General features: G+C 36.4%; 1 protein-coding gene across 3 annotated transcripts in view; it reads left to right on the plus strand.

Moving 5' to 3' along the window:
- Positions 1–26,894, plus strand: part of LOC129721311 (uncharacterized) — a 235,643-nt gene that overhangs the window by 106,896 nt on the left and 101,853 nt on the right. Inside the window, exon 1 of one of the 3 annotated variants that reach the window (XM_055673745.1) lies at positions 18,081–18,356. The exons of the other annotated variants lie outside the window; for them this stretch is intronic. Coding sequence (XP_055529720.1) covers positions 18,209–18,356 — 148 coding nt within the window. The 5' untranslated portion in view covers positions 18,081–18,208. Of the gene's footprint in view, positions 1–18,080; positions 18,357–26,894 lie in introns of those variants that run through there. 3 annotated transcript variants of the gene reach the window in all.

Here is a 26,894-nt window from a genome sequence, read left to right on the forward strand (position 1 = left end):
CTTTCATTCTATCTCTCAGTATGTGACGAATTGAACATGGAAATCAAAAGTGCCTATGATGGTTACAACACTAAGCTAGAAAACAATATAAAGTCAGATCCTAAGTCATTTTTTAATTTTGCCAGAGATAAACAAAAGCAGTGCTTTTCAAAGGATCGCAAGTTGACTGTTAAAACACGAATGCGAACGCCTTCCGCAGTCAACTTGACTGCTCGATATAGTCAAGCGATCGCCCAGAGAAAAAACAGTCAAAGTAAAGTTGATCGTTTTTTTAGTTTCTAGGTGGCGGTCATTCGCTATAGCAGCGCTCGTTAATTACGTTCACTCTCCGATTATGTGTACGTGCAAGACACGAAGTGAATGAGGGCGGTTGGTATCATTCTTACTGTTTCGTTTTGTGTTTGTTTTCGTATTTGTTTTTGTATGTTTGTATGCGCGAAAACCTTTTTTCCATCACCTATCAGTAATTTTAAACCATTCTTAAGTCCATTTAGGACAATTTTTCAACAAGCAAAAAAATTTTTTTAATTGATGCAAGACTGTTGAAATGCAAAAATGCGCGGAAACCTATTTCCCATCACCTACCAGTAATTTGAAACCTTTCTTATGCTTTTCTTTAGAGAAAATTTCAACAACAAAAAAATAGTTGATGCAAGACTGTGAATTGTTACTGAAGGATGCGCGGAAACCTAATCCCATCACCCATTAGTATTTTAAAACCTTTCTTATGCCCATTTGGGACTTTCACATTGGTTTCATTGGTTTCAAAACTTACCACATATTTTCGAAGCAATTTATACCCCAAAAACAGTTGCTATATCATTTATATTCAATATCAATACATCTTAAAAAGTTACGTTATACCGAGTTACGTTGAATCGAGGTTGCCTTCTACCGAGATATGGCTGTATTATGCGAAAATATGAACTACATCAAACAGCTCGCAATTTTGCGGATACACTAAAGTTTTTTTTACGAGGAGACACGTAGCGCGGAGAAAATCTGCGTGAAAAACGCGTAAGTTCCGAAATCCGGTTAAAAAATGGCGTTAATTGTAAGATCTGCGTTAAATCACGTGAATTCCGAAGTCTGAGTAAATAAACTGGTGATATCCAAAATTCGCGTAAAAAACGAGAAATTTCTGAAACCGCGTAAATTCCGAAGTCCGAGTAAAAAACCGCGTGGATTAATACCGAAATTCGGGTAAAAAAACCGTGAAAACTCTGATATCGTAAATTGGGGTAAAAAAACGTGTAAATTCCGAAATCCGCGTTAAAAACGCGTAAATTCTGAAATTTGCATAAAAAACAGCGTAAGTTCTGAAATCTGCGTAAATTCCGTAATACACGTTAAAAGGCTTGAGTGTATTTTATGTTTTTTGAGCGGTTGACAGATTGGCCAATTAGCTCCTCAGGTAGGGTAGAAGTTGATCAGCGAGTGGGGTAAAGTTACAACTTTTATTTCGAAAGGACAATTCAGTTTTCCTTAACCAATGCATTAACGGCAGTCTGTAGCATTTAGGCGGAAGTCAAATCGTTTTCAGTTTTTCGCTTAGACGTTCGCAAAAGCTACTCATTATTGGATGAAAAAGTGTTACTCTCCCTTGCTTGACGAAAAGTTCACTAGAGTCGCTTTTTTGCAGTTTTTTACGCAGGTTTTTTTTATGTGGTCATTTTTACGCGGATTCCGGAAATTACGCGGTTTTTTACGCAGATTCCGGAATTTACGCGGTGTTTTTTTCTTACGCGGATTCCGTATTTTTTCATTTCAGAATCCGGAATTTACGCGTTTTTCACGTAGATTCAGGAATTTACGCGGTTTCCTTTTACGCGGCACGTATCCCCCGCGTAAAAAGCGACTTTGGTGTATACGTTGAAATTACATTGATGGTTTGAATGGACACTTGATCGAAGAAAACACGTGTTAAATTGAAAACTCGAACCGAATTCCGCAATTCTAACGTTTTTATGGTTTTCTGATTGTTATAGATCAGCTGAAAGAGAGTAATTTTCTGAGCAAAACGTGCTTATTGAGAAATTTTTATCGTTGTCCTTCGTATTTTTAATTGAGTTCTTGCTCAAACCTGCTCAAAATCTGTTAATGAGCGAATTGTCATTTGAAAACGGGTGTTTATTATTCTTAATTTAAAAACCGACGGACAACGATAAACATTTATTAAAATCATAATTTGCACAACTGCACTTTATTTTGTCATTTAGTTTCTTTGCTTATTTGATTATATCACCCATATGACACAATTTTTTTTATATAAATGATATGTGAAAAAAAAACAATTTTTTCGATGCGTTGATTTGAAGATATCCTCATTGACCAACTAACCCCGTAACCAACTAGCCCTGTTCTACCCTATCTTCTTCCCCGCCGATGTTGTGAGAAAAACTATCTTACTCATAAAGCCATTACCACGTGGCTTGAATGATGACTATATTGAATATCACTCACAAACTCTACTGCTAAGCGATATTCGACGCAGATGATTGAAGTAAGCGTTGGTTAATTCATTACGAATGAGGTCCCGGTTAGTAAAAATTGGCACTGTAGGTGCAACAGTATACCACCAGCACATGAGCCTCAAACGTAAGAATGCTTCAAACTGATTGACTGTTTTTTCGGTCGATCATGAACGCAAACGAAAAATGGTACGTGACTGCCGACAGAAGATTGTACGGCGGACTTGAACGCCGAAGCGGCGGTCCTTTTGCGGAAAGCAACGTTGCACGCAGCTCGTTTCTTATTCGCTCTGCTTTCAACCGTTCGTTGAAATTGAACGTGCTGCAGGTACAAGTTGAAATTGAGCGAAGGATCGCACAAAAAGGAAAGCTTGTAACGGACCGAGAAAACGTTCAAGCGTCTTTATAGAAAAGGATTTTTCAAAGCCCTGAACAAAATTCGAGCAACTTTCCATCCAAAATGCATCTAGAAAATAAGAATGGTCAAACTAATAGTGAAATCAGTAATTAATTTGCTGAGTTTTTCCAGGATGTTTACACCACTTATGACGACAAGGATCGTGATTATCAGTTTTTCTCATACCTACCAGAGCCATTGAGAGATGTCACAGTTGATTATATAGCTCTTGACGAAGTTTTATGCTGGATGTATCAAAAGGTGCGGGACCAGATGGGCTACCGCCAGTATTTTTAAAATCAGTTTCGAAGGAACTTGCACAGCCTCTGTTGTGATTGTTCAATTCTTTCCTAGAACACAGCACAATACCACCAATTTGAAAAGAGTCATTTTTAATCCCAATTTTCAAAAGCGGCAAGAAATCATATGTTAAAAACTATCGTGGAGTTGCTTTAATATCGTGAATTCCTAAACTATTTGAATCAATCATCAATCAACGTATTTTTGCACAAGTTTAAAATTTGATTTCTAGCAAACAACACGGTTTCATCAAAGGCCGTTCAACGGCCACAAACTTGTTGAATTTTGTAGCTTTCACTATAAAAGCAATGGATAAAGAAAATCAAGTTGAAACATTATATACTGACTTCAGTAAGGCATTCGATAGAGTTGACATCCCTCTACTACTTTTCAAATTATCTAAAATAGGGTTTGATCCGAGATATTTGAATTGGATTCAGTCATACATGACCGACAGAACACAAAAAGTAAGGTTTAAAAGTAGCTTATCATCAGTGGTGAATGTGACATCCGGTGTGCCACAAGGTTCTTATCTAGGTCCGCTACTATTTATCTTATTTGTAAACGATGTAGAACATGTCTTAAAGGTGTTGAACGTTTTGATATACCCAGACGACATGAAACTTTTTCTTCGCGCAAAACTTTTCCTAATTACTTTAGAAGCAATAGCGCAGAATTACCTTTTAGGTAACAAATCCATTACTTAAAAAGCAATAAAATTCTTCCCCAGTCAAGTAACAACACATACTGTCATATATTTAGCACGTGTTATGAGAGTACGGCTATCTAATAATGGTCGTTTCAACCACATGCAACGTTTTTTCTGTCGAAAAATGCTCCCTCTCCACCTCAAGTCAAAAAAAATCACACACCGTCGCATAAGTTGCACATGTTACAAGTTTTTTCAATCTCCAATTCATCCGGTGGGCGTGTATTAGTTCGCTCGTTGTATGCATACGGAGCAGCGAAAAAATATGACAAGAGCTGCCAAGCAACATTTTCCCCGTCATAGAGTATGCAAACGTTGATGATTTCAAAGACTTGAAATGCGCTTTAAAATGACATCACGATCTGTAAACTGCGTTAGAAAAAAATAAAAACATTTGCTTTCTTGCAAGCTATTTACAGCACATAATCATTGGTTCATGAAAACTCATTTGGACCTGTTTGAATATACAAAACTCGTGCCCATCCAGAACAATATTCGCAACTTCGGCAACTCTGGTCAGACAGTATTACATATTTCCATTTCAAGTAAACACTGGGGGACGAAAAGAAAGTGTTTCTAATTGGACATTTGAGGTTGACGGTTGAGATTCTGATTGTGTGTGGATGAAGGGAGACAAAAATGAACCAGATCGTTGCATCAATACAAATGCAGCGAGTGAAGTCTTGCCAACACATGCATTTCGGTGCTTGGCTGTATGTTCTCCTGCAGAAACACATACAAGCGTGTGGCCGTCACTTTTTGTTTGTTACTTTTTGTGTATAATGCGCAGTCATAAGACACAAAAAGTAATAAAAAATTGCCCAAAAGTAACAAAATATTCCCCGTTTGCGTTGGGTGTTGAAATACGTAAAGATTCTGATCTCGAACTATTTCAACGTGAAGTTGATAGTTTTCACACATGGTGCATGAAAAGCCTGTTGAAACTTAACGTGAAAAAATGTAATTCCATTTCTTTCACCAGGAAACATTGCATAAGACAAAGAACAATTACTGTAGACATGGAAACAGTTGAAAGGAGCAGTCTTGTAAGAGATCTAGCAATCACGCTCGACTCCGAATTAACCTTTATTGACCATTATAATAACATTATATATAAGGCAGGGAATATGCTCGGATTTATTGAAAGATTCAGTTTGCACTTCAAAGATACCATACACCATCAAAACATTGTATGTTGCACACGTCAGGCCCCTGCTGGAATATTGTAGCATAGTCTGGTCGCCATATCATGATACACATATAAACCGTATAGAATCAGTACAAAAGCAATTTTTGTTGTATGCTCTACGAAAGCTAGGTTGGACCACTTTACCATTACTATGAGTCGCGTTGTATGTTAATAAATCTTGATGGACTTAAAAAGCGACGAGAGTTCGCAATGATAGCTTTTATAAACGATGTAATTACACAAAGAATAAACAGCCCAGAAATCTTGGCGAATTTGAACTTATATGCTCCTACTCGTTCTCTAAGAAATAGAAACTTGTTTTATATCAATAATCAACGAACAAACTATGGAAAAAACGAACCTCTTAATAGAATGATGTCATTTTATAACCAATATTGTGAATCAATCGATGTAACAATGAACAAAACTATACTTCAGAAAATATTTTTTTTGAGGTTAGTAAGATAAGAGTGAAATGTAATTAATATGGTCTACTTATGATTGACGACAAATAAATAAAAAAAAAATACAGTCAAAGGGTTCTTCAAGCAGAAATTCATGCCATTATTGAATGTGTGAATATTTGTTCAACAAGGAAACACAGATTTGCATGAATCTGCATATTTTCTAACACAATGCACCTAAAGCTTTTACATGTAAATCGAGGCTAGTGTGGAATGCATTCTTTAAAGGAAATGAAAAAGCCGACAGCCTAGCAAGAGAAGGTTCAGCATCAATCTTATTTTGGACCGGAACCATTTTGTACAGTCCCTGAATGTGCTCTGAGGACTGAATTGGGAATCTGAGAAATGTCCATGCTAGAATCAAGCTGGAACACTACGGATACATCCAGACAAACCAGAGTGCTGCTATTATGATATCATTTCAACCGAGTGCTGCTACTATGATATCATTTTGAAAAGTGTATAATCTTGCTTCCACTAAACGGATTTTGAACATCAATGTCTTGATTGACAGATGAAGTATCTCGCACAGCATTATCGGTTAGTAATGGATATCAAACTACAGCGCATCTACGACGCATTTTATTCACAGTTTCAATATGATAAGAATAATATCACCTCACTCCGCGATGTGTATATTGTGCACATACTCAAATTGTAAGTGGCCCCGCCTTTTTCCCAGTTATATCATTCTCTCAGTTCCGCGTTAATAATATGTGAAAAATGGATATCTCATTTCGTATTGGCAACCAGCGGAACCGGACCTCTGGAGCACTCTCGGCCACACAAGAACATAGCACGTTAAATCATGTTACTTCTTAGGTTGCAGCTGGATGCGTGTTAATCTAATTTTTCCATATCGGGTGGAAGCAGATAGCAAGTAAGCACTCTCAGCCAACTGTTTTTTACACTGTTTCGTGTGGCATCTTGTGGCTGCGGCTGGGGGGCAAAATTGAAATATTTTCAATTGAAGTTCAAAGATTTTCCTAAATCCTACCTCCTGTATGTCGAATTTGTACAGTGAATGAGGATCACTTTTGGAAACAGTCATCGCCATTTTCGTTTACATGAGCTATATAAACAATCCTTATTAGGACTGGTCAGTTGATTTCAAGACATTCACAACTCAAAACCGAAAGATTTTTGTCGAGTTGTTATTGAATTTCGGGGGATTTTCTGAACTATGTGTAACAAGATTGTTTAGCAGTATTTAAACCAAATGAATAAATAATGGGTTCAATGATGGCAAGGATGGATATATCCTTGAAACCTTGGCCTATACATGAAACAAACGAAACTCGTAAGCGAAAATTGCCATCATTGAGCCCATTAAACAAATTTGTAGACGTTTCGGTTTACTTGTCTCTTGTTTGGACCATTTTCAGACTTGTATATCATATTTATACACATGAAATAAACAAAATACAAAAAATATATTTAGTGCCACAAAATGAATAGGTTTTCATTTTAATTTACACACTTACAAACAAATTTTCTACTATGATTCTTTCGGCGGGTTTTCTTATTCTAATCTAAAGTTTGCGCGTTAGGTTGTATCGCCCTCTGATGTTATGGAAGGTTGTAAATATTTCTCAGTATGTAGAGCATATTATTGTAGGCATTAGAGAAACTAATCGCATCCCGTTGAAGGTTACCCGCTCGTTCATTTCGTAGTTTGATGTGTAAAGTTTCTGCTGCTATCCGAAAGAAAAATTTTTTTTACAACATGTTATCCGAAATGAAAACCTATTTATTTTGTGACACTTACTATATTTTTTCTAAATAAATTTCCTTTTGAGCGTCTTAGTAGAATGGAATTGAATATTGAGAATAGGTTATGTTTCCGTTCAATTCTACTACAAAAAATCGAATACCCTCTAATCGAATACCGTCCGTTTTGCGGACGATATTCGATTAGAGGGTATTTGATTTTTTGTAGCAGAATTAAATGGAAACATACCCAATGCTCAATATTATATTTTTTCTGAATTTTTACTTATTTTATGTGTATAATTATTAAATATAAGTCTGAAGATGGTCGGAACAAGGGACGAATAGACCGAAATGCCAACTTATTTGTTTTTGATAGTGTAGAAAACCCACCAAAACTCGATTGAAACTCGACAAAATAAACCACACGGTGATCAGAGCTCGAGAATATAAAATCGAGAGTTTCGTGAAAAGCGTGTTTGAAAGAAGACATTACGAATTGCTAACAAAAAACTTTCCATATTTTGGAATGGGAAGCCGGCCTGCGTCTTTTGACGTAGAATTACGTCTTACGGCAATAGTCTGGGCGAGGAATGCAAATTGAAATTTCGACGCAGATTTCGATCAATCAAAGCTGAAAACAAGACCAAATACCATTCAACATTAATAATGTTCGAACCAAAATTATATCTAGAGGCTGGAAACCGACCTCAGATGCCATTTTAAAGTTCAAGATAGTCACTTCCAGTATGTAAACAGCAAACGGTGTAAAACAGCATTAAATAATAAAATACCACCTACTTCCGGAATGAAAATGATGCCCTGTGTTCTTATCACATTCTAAATCGATTTCAGACGCAATTTTGAAATCCATGGTTGCAACTTTCGGTTCCTGTAAAATAGTAAAAAAAAAATTTAAATATGGCTATTTCTGTAATCGGGATGGTGTACAGAGGCTGGAAATGGACTTCAGATGCCAACATATTGATACAAGATAATCTATCGCATCTTAACGTTGGAGAGTGTTGAAAAATTGGCTGTGTTGGCTGTCGAAATTCTACTTTGCTCTAGCGGTCGTGTCTCATAAACAACCTCTTCAACTTTTTTGACAGTTATTGCCATTCTTTTCAATTTTTTGTTTTCAATTTTTGGCATCTATGACAGTTTAGTTTTTGCTAATTCCTCCATGTTTTCTGTTCATTGATATTATTGACATTTCTGACATTTTGTGTAAAAATAGTGGTATTTTTTAATTTTAGGTCTGTTAACAATTGTTACTATTTTTTGTACTATTTTTACCTATTTTTCCGATACTGCGACCTTTAGCTTATTTCTATCATTTATGATTTTTATAGCAAATTTTCATGTCACAGTTTTTTTTTGTCGCTTTTAACGTTTTTGAAAATAATTCTAACAAATCTTTTAAAAAAATTCTTACAAGTCTCAAACTTTTTGCCCAATTCAACCATTGCTCTCCGACATTGTCAGTCGTTTTCTTTAAAATTTCATCATTTTTTAAAGATTTGGCATGTTTTACCAAAATCTAAACGTTTCCAGCATTTTTGATATTTTTTTCTAATGTTTGGCCCATTTTTCCTAATTTCTAGCCATTTCGATAAATATCACCAGCATATCAATTAACATTTACTTTCATGAACTTGAGTTAGTTTGATGTCTTTGGTAAAGGTTTTTTGAAAAGTTCTACGATTTCTGAATTGTTTTTCAGTTTAATATAAGAAAAGCGATGTAAAATGGAAAGAAAAATAATACACAACCGCCTGTCGCTGCCCCGGCAGAACGTTGACAATATTCCACTACACTAAATCTCACGTTTATCGCAAAGTCTGGTTGCAGCGAAGAGCTCACGATTGAATTAAATGATAACAAGTGCCATTATCAACGGTTCATAATATGTACAAAACACATGTACATGTATCTTTTAGTCTGGGTGCCTCGCAGTAGACCCATTCAAACGCACATCCACACAATCTGTCACGATATGAGCGACAACCGTCGCGTCGCGTAGTCACCCTCCTAATTTGAGGTTGATTCTCTCGGTCCCATCCCGTGTGCTGTTATCGAAAAGTGCAGTCCACTACCACCGTAGTCGCGGGTTACGATCTGAACCAGTAGCAGCGCCGATTGCCATCAGTTAAACCGTCAGCTCCGTTTAGTCCGGTCACTTCCGTGGATTTCGCTGTCGTCATCGTAATTGCCGTGCGCCGCGCCGAGGCCGAAGTGATAACGAGTTTGGTCCCCAAAGGTGATAATCGATTCGTGTCTCTTAGTTCCTTTTGCTGCCATTCCTTCGGCTGCTACACGGTATACTGCCTGCCTGCCTGCCTGTTCGGTTTCTCAATCAACCCGGGAATCGGCAGCCGGAGCGAATTAAGTGTACGGTTCGAGTGTAAGTTGTTGTGATGTAAAGTCTAGACGGATTTGAAAGTCCGGTCACGGTGATCAATCTACCGCGTTCTCTCCGGTTGGCCAGTTCCCAACGGAACGTCGTCGCCGTCCTTTCCTGCCGGGTCTAGCGGCAGACATCGACCGGGTGACTGACTCCGAAGAGCGTTGAACGACGACGCCAGCCGCAGCGGTACGATCTCGATGTAATTTTTTTTTTTGCAACTTTTGCATATAAAACTACTTACTACTCGGCATTGGGCCAGGTTGAGAGCTGCGATGATCGTCGTTACCGCGTGCGCGCGCCACCATCGGCCAGGACGCAAGGGACGATCCGCTTCTCAGTACCAGACGACAACCTCCTAGCCAACCCAAGCGCGAATGTGTCTATGCGCGGCCAACGGTTATAGCCAGTCAGATGAAGACCGCGAAAGTGTAATCGCGATTAATTTTTCATTTATTGATCGGTTGCGCTTCGGTTACACGTTCGCTTGAAACGGTGCGCATTACTCAAAATTATCCGCACAATTTATAGCCTCATTTCGCTTTTGCGTGTAAAGATCGACCCAACGCCGTCACCTCCTTCTGCGCCAAAGTGGGGGGAAAAACCTTTCGTAAAAGTGAAATTCGTTCTGCTCTGGCAAAGTGCCAAACGGCGACGACAACGTCGAACGTCGGCGATTGACATTCCCGCTGGAGTCGCCGCGACCCTCCCTTCGTGGCTTGAGTGGCCTCCTAGGCAAGTTTGCAATTATCGCGGCGCGCACCGGGACGAATATAACAGTGCATTTATTTATTACTGGATTGACCATAATCCGGCAGTTTATCGTGAGACTTCCATCGTAACAACAAAGGCGAATTGGCTTATGGAAAAATGATCATAATTTGAACGCTACAAGTTTTCCAATTTGAATTAATGAATCAATAAGAAGCTAGCACGACAAGATCGAACAGATGATTAGCGCCAATTGGCTGCATTATTTAGTGTGGCTCCGCAGCCGATCAAATCCGGCTGTGATTGGGAGCTCGCGTCTTCGCGCCTCTCGAGAGGAGAAATATCAAAGGAACACCGTAAGAGCAAGGATTTCAGTTTTGCACTTTATATTCATTAAGAAGGGGGGAAATTATGATCGAATCTCTGATGGCCTAATTTGAATGACATTTGCGGTGGGTAATGTCATGTTGGGAGCGAATTTAGATTCCGCTTGTAAAGTGAGTGTAGCAAAGTGGAGCGACTATTTTTGCGATGATTTTTTAAATTGGGAATAGACACGTTTTCTTCTATGGATTGTACCTCTTGCAGGCAAAAATTATAAGCTAGCATACGGTAAATACAGGAAAAAATTCATATAATAAAGTTCCAGATTTTTTTAATAGTTGTGAGCTCCCGGAAACACAATCAAATTTATTTACTTTTTTTGAATTGCTTGTTTGATCTGCCATTTTGCAACGTTAAATTCACGATTCCTCATCCAAACGTCGAAAATAAAAACAAAAAATATTTTGATTTAATACAACAACGAAAAAGCAGATATAAAACAACAAAGCAAGAGATAAAAACTAGCCATTTGGGGTGAGAGATTGAAGAGAGAGAGAGAGAGAGAGAGAGAGAGAGAGAGAGACGTTGTTCCAAAAATAAAACACCTAGTCCTAATAAAAGTCGACCAAAACTGTTATCAATCGAGTATTAAAACTGAATAAAAATAAAATAAAAAATTTCTGCATAATATTCAATGAATTGAATATAAGATTGCTTAATATAGAGTACAAACTAGAACTTAATAATTAAATCATGTGAATACTATTTAAATTGCTAGCTTAACGGCTTAAAAGAATGTGTTGTGATTCAATAAATTTTCTACTTCAGTTTAGTTCATTTTTAATATGATATGATAAATTATTTAAATTTGTCGCGTATTTTTTTCATCACATACAACAAATATGAAAGAAGAATTATTAGAATTATTAAAAAGAAGACGAAACTAGCACGATTAGGAACAGATGAAAAATAGCAACATAATATATGGAATAGGAAACACTGTTAAAAACAAAACAATCATGAGCAAAATCATTTCAAATCGCCTGGAAATACGCGAAAATTTAATTGACTATTTTTGATTTGAATGAAACTTTGCACACGTATTTGGCTTAGCAAACTGAGCATTTTTCACAGGTGGAGAGATTTTTTACACCCATGAGTTACATTCTAAAGGGGCGTATGCCTTTTGGCATAGGTTTTATTCGAAGCATTGTAACCCAGAAACCGGTGGTTGCATGGAAAACTGTCTGAGAAAGAGTTGTAGCGAATCGAAAATGCATCATAAAAAAATATCCACTGTACAAAAAAAAATTTTTTTGACCAAAAAAAAATAAAAATAAACATTAAATTTCAATTTAAAAAAAGGGTTGAATTTCTTTTTAATAAACTTGACGTTAATGCGCAACTTTCAAAAAAAAGTCCAGGATGGAGAAATGAAAAATAATTTTTTTATGGTAGATTAACTTTTTTATGGAAATTCTAATTCAAACATTTTTCAAAACATTTGTATTCTGATGATTTTAAAAAATGCAAAGAGTCATTTTGAATCAAAAAGCTCTTGGTAGTAAACTTCTAAATGCATTGGTTTCCGAGTTATTTTTAACTTAAGCTCGAAAAATTATAATTATTTAGGAATATACATGTTTTTCATAATTTGTCCATGGTTCTCCAGCAAAAACCATACGTTCATTGGAATGCTTGATTAAAAATATACAATTCATTCTCTGACAACAAAACGATTGGGCGAACGGTTCTCAAGAAAAGAGTTGAACGTTCTAAGTGATATAAATATATATAAGAATCAAATATTTATTTTCGAGTTTTATTATCTTAGGAACATATTTTTTTATGACATAGATACTTTACAGAACTAGTTTCACCTTATATTTTATATATATCATAAGTAAATGATTCGTCATCTTTTGTATCTTATTTTCTGAAATCGGAACCAAAGAGTAATACTTTTGTGTGGCAGCTATTGCTATAGATTTTTTGAAAATATTGCTCCATTCTGTTAAGCAGGTATTACACGAAGCAAATATTTGCTATTTTTGGTACGGATTTAATTTTGTGCAAATAAATTTCGAACTAAAAATAGCAAATATTCGCTTCGTCTAATACTTGCTTTACTCCTTGTTCATATTCTTCATATTATACCCAACTAAATGACATTTTTGATGAATTTTTATTAGTTTTCTGATTAGACCAATCATACAATTCTTTTGCGCTTGTATTGGGATGTTCATGTTCTTTAGCTAAACTTGAATTTCCTGCCATTCGTTTTAATATGCCACAAATTGCATCGCATGGGCCTTTACCATGAGAAGTCGCAAAAAAATGCCACTCTGCATCGACGTTATATTTTGTTGCAAAGTTTTTTCTATTTTTATATTGTGAGGCAGCTCCATCAGACAATAATATCGCTTTTTTCAACTCTATTGTTGTTTTAAAAAAACTCATTAATTTGGCAATGAACACCTGAACCGCAACAGTATCATGATGGAGTACTTCCGATATTATGATGAAGCTGATATTCTTAAGTGTTCCAGATTATAAATAGTAAACAACGAAGGGATGAATGGTGGCTTGACTATCATTCCAAAAACTACACGAATCACAAATTGATAAAGACGTATTCAAATGAGCTTGACTGTTCAATATTTTTAATTTTGCAATAACGTTTTCGTTTAATTTGCGTAAGCTTGATGAGCACCGATGATCAGAAAAGGGTTTACAGCATTTGGGCTTGGTGTATTCCATTTTCACTTTATTCATCTTCACAAAATGCAAACTGTTACTAACACTTTTGGAGAAGTGCAATCGCATTTATATACGAAAACAGATATTATAGGTAACCCAGTTACCTATAATATCTGTTTTCGTATATAAATACGTTATTGGTTGCGTACTTTATAAACAGTTATTATTAGTAAACAAGTAGGTAGTGTTGCACGACAAACATATTTTTTTATAAAACATTCGGCAAGGGGGAACGTGTAGGTAGGCTATAGTTTAGCGCTTGAGTTATTTATCCAATCGTTTTGTTGTCAAAAAATGAATTGTATATTTTTGATCAAGCATTCCAATGAACGTAAGGTTTTTGCTGGAGAACCATGGACAATTTAAGAAAAACATGTATTTTCCGAAATATTAATAATTTTTCGAGCTTAAATTTAAAATAACTCGAAAACCGATTCCTTTAGAATGTTTACTACCAAGAGCTTTTTGATTCAAAATGACTCTCTGCATCTTTTAAAATCATCAGAATACAAATATTTTGAAAAATGTTTAAATTAGAATTTTTATAAAAAAATTAATCTACCATAAAAAAATTATTTTTCATTTCTCCATCCAGGACTTTTTTTAAAAAGTTGCGTGTTAACGTCAAGTTTCTTTAAAAAAAAATTAAAAAAATTCAGTTTTTTTTATATTGAAATTTAATGTTTATTTTTAATTTTTTTTTGGTCAAAAAATTTTTTTTGTACAGTTTTTTTTTATGGTGCATTTTTAATTCCCTACAACTCATTCTCAGACAGTTTTTCTATTCAATCAACGGTTTCTGGACTAACAGTGCTTCGGATAAAACCTATGCCAAAAGGCATACGCCCTTTTATAATGTAACTCATGGGTGTAAAAAATCTCTCCCTCTGTGAAAAATGCTCAGTTTGCTAAGCCAAATACGTGTGCAAAGTTTCATTCAAATCAAAAATGGTCGATATTCGACCATAGGTCATTTGGCGCGATCTTGCTCTCATAATAAAAAAAATCTTAAAATTAAATTACAGCAATAAAAGAGCCTAGCATGAAAAAAAAAAACAGAAATACATACATAAGACTATGGAAAAAGGAGATTGCGAGTAAAAACTATCTTTATAAAAAAAGAAAAATATGGTAGTTTTTTGATCACAAATGCATAAAACTTTGAGTTGAAACGGTGTTGAAGCCACAAATGGCGGGCTTCGATCCACAGCTGAAAGGAGCTGGCATTGTCATTTGTCCTACGGCTTAAAACATAACTGGCAGTATGTGACCTACTCGAAAATAGCGAAAATCGTTCGAATCGAGCTGCGCAATGCCACCCCTGCTTAGCCAAATAAAATAAAAGAGCATTACACTGAGGGACAACAGAATTGTCATAGTAAATTTATAGAGAGAAGTAAAATATATGGCAACAATATTGAAATTCAACAGAGATAAAAAGTGTAATATGTCGAGAACAAATTGATTTATTGACAAGTTATGAAAATATAATGAAAAAAGAAGAAAAGAAACCCGAGTAGAAAAAACATGTCTGGATAAAAAAATATCAGAACGAGAGAGAGTAAAACTTAAATACAAAAACCCGAAATAAACTAGATAAGATTTTGAATCTAGAAATATACCAAAAAGAAAGAGTAAAAACAAAAATCTTCAAAAATATTCAGATATAATGAAAAACGTAATATGGGTCATTCCATACAAAGTGTACATGCCACTTGGACACGACCATCACAGATTTTGTTCAAAGTTGGGGGAATTATTCATCTACTGTCTCTTTGGAAAAATCCCAATTTTTGTGTCGATTGGAATACCCCCCGCTCTCCCGGACCCCCCTCTTTATTGCAAAGTCGCGCAATTTTTGTCAAAAATCTCTTTTTTCTTTTTCTTACAATTCATAGACGTAAGAATTCCGAAAAATACTGATAGATAATTTTTCACGTGACTCACGTTATTAAATTGTAAAAAAATATATTTACGAAGTTTACAACTTTTATCGTAAAAATGTTATATCTCGAGATTGGCTCATATTACCTCGGGATGATAGTTGTTTCTTATGTAAAATTTTCCAAGAAACGCGATGAAATTATCAAATTTGAAATAAAAATGGCTGCATTTTCCGAAAAATGTAAATTTAGTTTTCAAATACAAAAATAATTTATCTGGCAACACTTCCGGTCAAAACTTATATTTTTTCTGGATTCCTTGGTTTATTTTCTTCAAAAATTATCTATCAGTATTTTTCGGACATCTTACGTCCATGAATTGTAAGAAAAAGAAAAAAAAATTTGAATAAAAAATGCGTGACTTTGCAATAAACAGGGGGGTCCCACAGAGCGGACACCAAATTTGGGATTTTTCCAAAGTGACAGTAGATGAATAATTCTCCCAACTTTGAGCAAAATCTGTGATGGTCGTGTCCAAGTTTGTGTTTTTTCGCGGTCACTTCGTATGGAATGACCCATATGCAGAGCAAGAAAAAAATGTAATCAAAAAACAATAGAAATTTTAACATTAACCTACTTAGATAAATAAAATAAAAAAAGCAAAAGATTATAAGAAAACAGAAATATCATAAATAAAACTGTGGAGAAAAGAAAACGATATGCCAACAATATCAAAATATGAGAAAGACGAAATTGATAAATAGGGTAACAATTACCTACTTAGGCAAATAAAATAAAAGAGCGTAACACAATAGGAAAACATAAATATCATAAATAAAACTAAAGAAAGAAAAATGATTTGTCAACAATATTAAAATACAAGAAACATAGAAACATTTAATATATAAAAAACAAAACCGGAAATAAGAAACATTAATGAATACAACAATAGCAGATGACAAAATAAAAAGTAAAAATTATTTTAAAATATATGTTCAAATCGAAATAGATCAATTCATGAAACTATAGGTATACCAAAATAAGAGAATAAAACCACAAAAAATATAAAGTGAAAACTTATGAACAAAATGAAAAAAATATATGAAAATAAGAAATACAAAATTTAAAATCAAGTAAAATAAATAGAAACAAAGAGAAACCGTAAAAAAGCTGAATATTAAATAGACTGCACAAAATTTTTAAAGACATATATTCTTGGGTTGTTGCAATGAATCTATTTTTCATCATCACGATGCGATGAAAAAAAAATATTTTTCTGAGCTGGAGCAGTTTTTCGCAGGCGAGCAAACGACGCTCAACTTCCCTTAGTTTTAAATCATATGAAACCCAAGTTCCTTGTTTTGGAATTATTTTTAGAGCATATAATTAATTGAAACTGGCCTGGCGGGTAACTCCTGCTTTCGAAGCAAGCTGTTCCTGCGTTTGGCATGGATTCTCATGGAGTAAATTCTCGGTGTCTTCGATGGTTTTTTGTGGTCCTTCACACGGACAGCCGTGAATATCGAAATTACCGTCTATAAAGCGCCGGAAACTATTGCGGCACGTTGTTTCAATTGGGGCCGCATTTCCGTATTCTTTTACCTCTCAACTGTCGTTTCTTTAAAGGAAATGAGAGTAGTAACACTTTCCGCAAATGACATCACGTTTATTACGGTTTAGGTATGTCAAAGTTGACAAATAGCCCTAACTCAGTAGCGCACTTTATATACAGGAAAATGAATGGGAAATGAATAAGCATAAATCAAAAATAAGCGAAGTACAAAAAATAGGAAAAACAACAGTAGAAAAAAGGGGGACAATATAAGTATTGAAATAGAAATTAAAAAAAAAAACAAGTAATAGTCAAAGAGTTAAACTCAAGCTTGAGGTTGAACGACCGCACCTTTTCTCAGTTGCTCCTCCGTGATAGATCTGAGCTAGTGAAGTTGCACAAAGAAACACCATGTGATGGCTAATTTGGGATTAATTTATTATCTTCACATACTACAATTCAGTAGCTTTTGCTTTGTATAGATCGACAACGGCACCGGCTACGTCCTTACGGTCGCTAAGGAAAGAAATCGTTATTACCAAAGACCGAGTTAACCTTTGCATCTCTAACGACAATAACGGAAAGGAAGGTTTCTTTATCACATTAGTAAATGACGTTTTTTTTGTATTTTTACCCTACTACTCGTCTTTACCGTTATCCGGCCAACTAACAGCAATCATAACTGCCAGGAGAGGTATTTATCCTTCCCCTTCTGATATCGAACGGTCTGTTTCTACTAAGATTTGAAGTCATGACCATTCACTTATCAAAGCGGGCTCTGTAACCTCGAGGATACGAGCTCCCCAAGAAATAGTCAAATAGAACATTAAGAAAATATTCTTAAAATTTGCCATTTAACTGAGTTGTTTGGTACGATGAGTACCGATACTGGGAACGCATCAAGAGCAATGCACACAAACAAAACCAACAGTAGGCAGAATTCACAAACTCGGCTCGGAACGAGTCCAACACCTAGAGACGCGGCCACGCCGCCGCCGCAAGTTTCGCCCGCGGCTGATGGTTATTATTTACATAACCAGACAGACACTACAGCAAAAAATATTGCTACTTTTTGTTGCTGCTACTCGACACCCCCTCCGTGCTTTAAGGTTGAGTTTGTATCGGATCCAGAAGGCAGAACGGTGAGGGGTAAAAAATAGTCACCAATATACGCGGTTTAAATTACCTGGCCGAGGTGACAAATGAGGTGTAATGAAGTGGCGGTGACGAACGGCGGAGCTGCTGTACTGCGATCGCAGCTTGCGCTCTGGCTGTGTGTATTTGCGTAGTTAACTCCCATATGGAGGTGGTGAATATCGTACAGCTGTCAAATGGTGTCGTGGTGTAAATGGCTTATTGACAACGACGACTGTGTGCATATGCGAGAGTGTGGTATCGTGATACTGATAGTGAGTACGATTTCCGCGAAATGGATCAGTCTGTTATCGGGGTGTTGTGACGCGACAATAGGACACAGAAGTAGGTATCTAATCTGAGGCCAAAACAAGAGCTGTGATTGCTCAAAATCAATTTCGTGTTCAGTCGGTAGGCTTGAGGGCGAACCAACGCCAGGCCCGGGCACGATTGCTTTCGAATAATATTAGTGATTCTAGTGCAGTGGCAAGCTGTCAACCTCAAGGCGTTTAGCGGACGGCGCAAATTGATAGTTCGTGTTATATCATTCCAGCGCTCCGGAGTTTCTAACGTGTGCGCGCGCGAGTGTGTGTGTATCTGAAGGTAACTGCGACTAGAATATCTACGAATTCGAGGTTATTTTGTCTCATTGAGTCAGTTGTTATTGTTTTATGAATGTTTCACAGTTGTTTGGTAATCAATGACTTTCAGAACAAAACAAGACGTTACTTGTTTTTAATTGTAAACATTTGATGGAATAAAAAAATAAAACGCCTGTTGAATATAGAAAACAAATTTTCGAAATTTCACTGCAACACGATCGATTACCAAGCTGAGCACTTTATTAATGTTGTTTTGCTAAAACTTCCGTGATCTCCGCGGGGAGGGAGACTTTCGTGACGACTTCTGTTTCGTGCGGCTGCACTTCTTATCACAGAGTGGGCAGTGAGTGTTCCGCAATTGCGTTCCGTTCTCGCGGCGCACGCTATTCCCGCCGGGAACCGGCTGAGTGAGCAATGTGCATGCGGAGAATCAGCAACCGGAGTGCACAACTCAGTCTAATGACCCAAACTGCCCACAATCGCTGATAAGGTGCCAGCCGAGTGATGAATCACATTTGCTCCGTAATTGGATCTCACGATTCGTCCGTCTGTGTGCAATGAACTAGTTCAGCTTCAGCCGGACTTTGGTGCGTTTTGCCCGCGTCTGTGGCAGCCGTCGTAGTCGACCGGTTGGTATCGTTTTCCGGGAATCTTCGGAGACCTTGTTGTTGCTGTTGTTGTTGTTAGCGTAATAGGCACTAATGATGATGACGATCATGATTGGTGATAGAGACGTCTCCTAAGTGCTGTTTGTTGGCGTGATAACGGCTCGCTTCCTTCTCGCCTGTTCGTCTAAAGATCTAGACTAACCTAGCCAGATGCAACTTATTTCCTTTCCATTCGGCTCGTAAAACCCAGCGGACCTGCTACCCTGGCTGACGGATGATAGCGCCAACCTGCCGATAGGACCAGTTTCGAAGTCTGATTCGTTCGTTCGTGTAATAGCCGGTAATCAGCTTCGAAGGTGATTCATTTAATGCCTAAGCGTAGCCGGTAATTTACATCTGCTTATTAAGAAAACTAAAAGCTTGGAATATACCACTGATTTCGGAGTAGTTATAGTTAAAAATAAGAGTTAAAGATTGACTTCGTGATCTAATTTTGGAATTTCTCTTTTTTTTCTAGGTAAGAACCACTCATTCACTTGCGGACGGAGTAAACAATCAATTAGTGTAAGTGTTAACAAATTCCTCTTTCGAAAGTGTAACATTAGCATGTTTCCCCCTCTGCTACCCGTCACGGCTGAACGGAAAATATTTAGGGTACAAGCTTCGAGCAGCAGCACCGTAATGGAAAAACCGAACCAACAGTTTGACCTCGTTCACTTTTCGTCTCCCGAGAATATACGTTCCCTCTCGGTTGTGGTGTTAATGAGGAAGCGTGTATTTTTAATTACTAAAACAATCTTCCGTACGCACGCACGCCCTGCGTTTGATTTATGTGGAAGTATCGGCAGCAGGGACACTCTCGAACGTCTCGAACGTACGACAGATTCTGGAGAAGCAGTGTAACCCTCATGGGAATATGCCACTATAGTGGCTGGAAAGTTGAACTAATTGGTTTGTCAATATGTCTTTTTTGTTGGAACTCCTCGTTTTGAGTGTTTCTCCGAAGTCGTTTATTTTATTGAATAGTTCGCTGTAGATGATGTTGTAAACACATCCCTATTATGTATTTCTCAATTTCTTTGCCCTTCGATTGGCAGTAACCTCTCTGAATCCAATGGATTTTTGTAACATATGATTTCTGAGGGTTTGAACTCTCTAATTTTTATCTTTTTTCGCTTCATGATTTCTCAAAATGTTAGGTTCTTAATGCTTCAAATTTTTTTTTGAATGGAAGAAAATCTATCTCAGAACTCAGAGCTCGACATTTTTACCTACCCGCTTCAAACAAAATATTGTCATCAACGCACACTGTTTCCAAAGCTGCAAAAACTTGATCGAAATTATGTTGACCCAAAAACATTGATTTTAGAACCGTAACTTCTTCAGAAAAGTTCTTTCATTAATTATTCTCCATGTTATAGAAGTTACAATTCCATGATTAATCCACTCAACAGTGAGAAACGAGTTTTATTTTTCTCATTTTGGAACATAAAAATCCACTTTGTTCAGCAAAGTTGTAGCAAATTTTAAAAGAAACAACTTTATTGAAGACTTTTGTGGAGTTTTCTATAGATTGCTATTAAAAATCTAGAAGTTCTAGCACATTTTTTAAGAAACAACTTTGTCGAAGACATCATTCTTGTATCTTGTCATTTAAATGAACTATTGTGAAGTTTTCCCTAGAATGCCCCTAAAATCATCTTTTAATATAACTTTTTATAGTGATTTTCTCAAAATTTTCAATGTTCTACAATGTTGTTAACTACAATAAAACACACAAGTTCACTGAAGAAAGTTTATTTTTATCTCTCAAGTTTATTTAGTTATTAATAATTTTTATGGAAATAATGCACTTATATATTTACAAATATCTGCACAGAAGACAGCGAGAGATAAATACTTATATCTGGACTAAATGACGTTTTTCTTATACTTAAATATAGAAATGGTTTAATCTGCAGATATTTTCAGATTTTAAAGATTTCTGTTAGTAAATTAGTGCATTGTTTCAATAAAAATCGTCAATAACCGATGAAATATGAAAGATAAAAATAAACTTTCTGGAGTGAAATTGTGTGTTTTGTGATAGTTAACAATAATGTAGAACCCACTAAATGTTATATTTAAAAAAAGGATTTTTAATGACCATCTGTAGAAACCTCCACAAAAGTCCATTAAGAAAGGCAGATAGAAAAATGGTACCTTTGAGAAAGTTGTTTCTTATAAAATGTGCAACAACTTTGCCGAACAAAGTGAATTTTTATAAGGGTCATTCCATTCGAAGTGACCACGAAGAAGTACAAACTTGGACTCGACCATCACACATTTTGCTCAAAGTTGGGGGAATTATTCATCTACTGTCTCTTTGGAAAAATCCCAATTTTGGTGTCGATTGGATCCCCCCTCTTTATTGCAAGGTCACGCAATTTTTGTCAAAAATCTCTTTTTTCTTTTTCTCACAATTCATAGAGGTAAAATGTCCGAAAAATACTGATAGATAATTTTTGAAGAAAATAAACCAAGGAATCCAGAAAAAATATAAGTTTTGACCGGAGGTGTTGTCAGATAAACTATTTTTGTATTTGAAAACTAAATTTACATTTTTCGGCAAGTGCAGCCATTTTGATGTTAAATTTGATAATTTCATCGTGTTCCTTGGAAAATTTCACATAAGATAAACTAATTACGAAAAACTAATTACAAAATTCAGAACTATTTTCGAAAAAATGCTATAACTCGAGATTGGCTCATATTACCTCGGGAGTTTTTTCTTATGTGAAATTTTCCAAAGAACACGATGAAATTAACAAAAAATAAAATAAAAATGGCTGCATTGGCCGAAAAATGCAAATTTAATTTTAAAATACAAAAATAATCTATCTGGCAACACTTCCGGTCGAAAATAATTTTTGCTGGATTCCTTGGTTTATTTTCTTCAAAATTCATCTATTACTATTTTTCGGTTGTCTTACATCTATAAATTGTAAAAAAAACTAATTACGAAGTTTACAACTTTTTTCGTAAAATTGTTATATCTCAAGAATGACTCATATTACCTCGGGATGATAGTTGTTTCTTATGTGAAATTTTCCAAGAAACATGATGAAATTATCAAATTAAACATCAAAATGGCTGCATTTGCCGAAAAATGTAAATTTAGTTTTCAAATGCAAAAATAATTTATAGGGCAACACTTCCGGTCAAAACTTATATTTTTTCTGGATTTCGGTGACTTTGCAATGAAGAGGGGGGGTCCTAGAGAGCGGGGGGTTTTCCAATCGACACTAAAATTAGGATTTTTCCAAAGAGACAGTAGATGAATAATTCCCCCAACTTTGAGCAAAATCTGTGATGGTCGTGTCTAAGTGGCATGTACACTTCATATGGAATGACCCATATGCAAAAATGAAAAAAGTAAAATTCGCTTCTCACTGTTAAGTGGATTAATCACAAAATTGCAACTTCTAACAATTATTGGATCAACTTTCCTAGAGGGCACTATGGCTCTTAAATCTATTTTTTGGGTCAAAATAATTTCGATCACGTTTTTGCAGCTTTGAAAACATTTTTAAATCAAAAACGAGGCTCAAAAACTTCATGAAAAATCTTCAAAAACAAAAATTTGTGAAGAAATTTAAATAGCTGTCTGCAAACCGTGTTTTGGAAAAGAGTCATATAGTAAACAAAACTTCTTCGCTGGAATAGAGTGCTGATACTAGACACCTTTTTTCCTGTCGACGTCCGCGTAGCTGCGAAAAAGATAGGCACCGACAATAAAATAGCGATAATTTTTTCCCTTTCTGATGACTGTGGGTGACTAAACAAAGCCGAGAAAAGCTAGAAACGAACAAGGAGAAAAATCGGAGTCGGATTAGATTAGGTATAAGTATAATTTGTTTAACAAAATCAATCTAGAAATAGACTGGATTCCTAAGCAAAAAAAATATGATGAAGAATCCACTTTTATTATGCGACCTAGACATTTTTAAAGCGAGGTCATCGAGTTTTCTTACTCCTAGGCGCCCCGGACATATGTCTCCGTTTGCCTACGGGAAAACTTAATTGAAATTTCTTAACACTTAACTTACTTCCGAGAAGCTAGACGCACCAAATTTCACAGAAGTGGCTAACAATTTTTAAGTTTTTTAGTTAGCAGTGTAATGTTTCTTTTAAATCCAGTTGAGCTTAACAAAATAGGCAAGTGAATACATTTTGTACTGGTGACTTATTTGTACCATAAAAATGCAAACTGGACCCTACAGTACACTGCAAGCAAAAAAAAAAGAAATTAACACAACTTCATCACCAGTTAATATCAATTAAAAACAGATGTTCAACAGTTCGACCACGGCAACAAACGGTTGGCATCACTCACTGCACACGGCTGCACACATAAATCCATGAGTTATGGCATTTCGTTTGAACCTGTGCGTGCGTGCCAACTCGAAACGGGCACAAAACACGCACGCCCAGGCACCTAACTCTTTCCCGCACGTTGCAGCGACCAATAACTCTGTCTCTAACACTCCCGGGTGTCCGCCGCGGAAAGAAACTGTTTTAGAAGCGTGAATCAAATTGATTTTTATTGGCTCACGTTTGCTGGGCCACGCTTTCCTCCCCTGGCCTCGTTTCTTTATCAACTTTTTTCTTTATGGCAAGAATTCAATTTTCTCGCTGATGCATTCTTGGAGGTCCCTTGCTTGGTGGTCATTCACCGGAACGATTGGTTTTGAACCTCCCGATACCCGATGGAAAAAACGTCAACAACCGCGGTTCGAAACACCATCATGTACCCTAATTAATTTATATGTTTTTTTCCTCGGACTGAACGATGTCATAAAATATGCACATTTTTAAGGTGGACCATCCACATCCACACAATCGGGGAAGTGTGAATTAAATGGTTTGGACAAGATACCGTGTATCCACTTATTTATGGCTCGCGATGAACTAAGAAAAATTTACGATGTGACAGTTGGTAGTAGATTGCTATTCGCTGTTTTGTCCGCCGATTATTACGACCCCGGTTTCGGGGGTGTAGTCTTCTGGGAGAGTAAATTAGCTGCCTTGTAAAATTTGGAAATGAATTGGTCCTCGGATGCGGAAAAGTAAATAATCGAATGAAAATTATTGTCCAATTTGTTTTGATTGCCGCCGGGCCGCCAAATGGGAAGATGCTGATTTATAAAAAAAAATTGGGGTCGGAATTAAAACTATCGTGCCGAAGAAGTGCGAACGCGTGCTGCTGAAGATGGCATAATTTGCTGTGAAAGCAGCACCGTTATTTTAATGGGGAATACATTAGCCACCGTGCACAACTAGCGCAAGTGGGTAATTGCGAAGCCGGGCGTTGAAAGGCTTCAAATTATTGTAAATTGTTTGGACGATTGGTTCTCAGATAGGGGCGATTCGTCATTTTCGGGAGTCGAGAAACGGGTCGTTCCCTTGGTAATTTGAATCTTCTCTGGAAACCTATTTCGCTGCGAAAAAAGTCATTTTCTGTTGAAATCGGTGTAGAAAAATAAATGGTACGGTCCTTCCGTTAAAAAAATAAGGAATAGGATCATAGAAATAAGCTTTAGGTTCTATACAGAAATGATCCGAACAACTTCTACAAGAAAAATGTAAATAATATGTAGAATTTCTCTTAAATAAAGTTTCTCTCATTTAAAAGTTCTTGTCACCATAATTAAACTCAACAAAGTAATTTGGCGAGGATGTCAAAGGGAGCTGGTATTAGGCTTCAAATATTTAGGAGCCAATTCCTTTTTTTCTACTCTATCTGATTTTTAGATGTGTATTAAGGTGGCAGCGAAAAAGATCATGTCAAATTTACATCTGGTTTGGAACGAGTTGTGAAAATGACCTGAATCCAGTTTTAGAATATTCCATATTTGGCCTTCGGTTGCCCAGTAAACGGTTAAGTCCCTGAAGATCGATTTTCGCCCAAAATTTTTTTTCGAGATAACACTAGACGTTCCGTTTCGACTTTTTGCGCACCCCTAAATCATGCCAGATTGAGCTGAAATTTCGCCCAGATCATTTTTTTGGGCAAACGAACAAAATGTTCACGGTTGGTTTTTGAAATTCGATGATGAATTCATTTTTTTGCCACCGTAATGTGTATGTAATAAAATTTCAAATTAATCTTTTTTTTCAGATTTTGATTCTTTTTCTGGTGCATTTCAAAACTATTGAAACATTTTTTTTTTTCATTTTGCTTTTTTAGGGTTTCAGACAGCGGGAATATCGGGTAAATCAACCTATAGTGAATCTCCTTGCTTTTTTGACGTATAGTGGACCACTAGTCAGATTAACTCATTCCCTCTTAACATAAATTGGAACTTATAAATGTTTGTGAGTCGGATTGGCTGGATAGGATGTTTCCCGATGGAAATATCCTTAAAAACCCTCCAGCTTTCGTAAAAATTAAGTTAATCCGACAGGTGGTCCGCTAGAGGTTAATATACCCTATTTATATTTTGTATTTTTGGCCTTGAGTGTGTTTCAAACTACAGTTCTAACCAAATTGAAATTATGGACCCCTTTCCTATAGTGGACCCCTTCAAGATTTTTTAGCGATTATTCAGTTCAAAAATTGTTTGTGTGTAACCCATTTTAAGGTAAAACTACCTTGGATGAACTACCAGTCAGATTAACTCATTTTATTTCAAAAACTCTAGGGATTCCAGCTAATCTGCATCAGAATCACGAAAAACTTCGGCGACTAGTTTGGTATCACTGCTATGCTCATACCTGTGTTTATTAGTTCGTGAATTTTTTATCCTTTTTATGTGTTAAATAGTTTTGTTCGTCTCAGTGTTTCGTGTAAAATATTTGCAAATTCGATGAATTGAACAACCGCATAGCAATCGCTAAACTTAACAAACTCGGAATCAACGGGACCTTTTTGCAATGGTTTTAGTCGTATCTCACCGGTCGCCATCTAACCGTTGCTATTTGGAATCGCCAATCCACTTACTTTGATGCTACGTCCGGAATACCACAGAGAAGCCAACTAGGACTTATATTTCTGCTTTACTTCAGCAATGTGGATTTAGTTTTTGAAGGACCTTGCCAGGGACAGAAATCGGGCGTGTAAGCGAAGTTAAGGATTTGGGAGTTATTCTGGATACCCAGCTTACTTTCATGCCTCACATTTCATACGTCATCAATCAAGCCTCTAGAGTTTTGGGTTTCATCTTCATGACTGCTAAGGAATTCACGAATGTCTACTGCCTCAAATCGTTGTACTGCTCATCATCTCGCTCTATATTAGAGTACTGCTCGGTTGCCTAGACCCCTTATTACAAAAATAGTGTGAAGGGTTAAAGTCAGTTCAACGGCGCTGTTCGAAATTCGCTCTTGGTAAACTTTGTTACCCTGGACGGATCGCTTTCGTCTTCATTTGGAGCCTTTGTCCGTCCGTAGAGACACTGCCAGGGTATTGTTCATCACAGACCTTTTACAAGGACGCATCGACTATCCTGTTCTTTTAGAGTTGGTGAATATTAGCGTGCAATCTCGTGCCCTGTGAAAAAACTCGATGCTACGACTGTAAATTCCAATTCATATCAAGAGAATAAACAGTTTTTTGTCAGGTGGTCCACTAAAAGAAGTGGTCCATCCGAGGTAGTTCTACCCTATATCAATATTAGATACTCCTCGTTCAA

Source organism: Wyeomyia smithii, chromosome 2 (genome assembly GCF_029784165.1).
Source record: "Wyeomyia smithii strain HCP4-BCI-WySm-NY-G18 chromosome 2, ASM2978416v1, whole genome shotgun sequence".
Lineage (NCBI taxonomy): Eukaryota > Metazoa > Arthropoda > Insecta > Diptera > Culicidae > Wyeomyia > Wyeomyia smithii.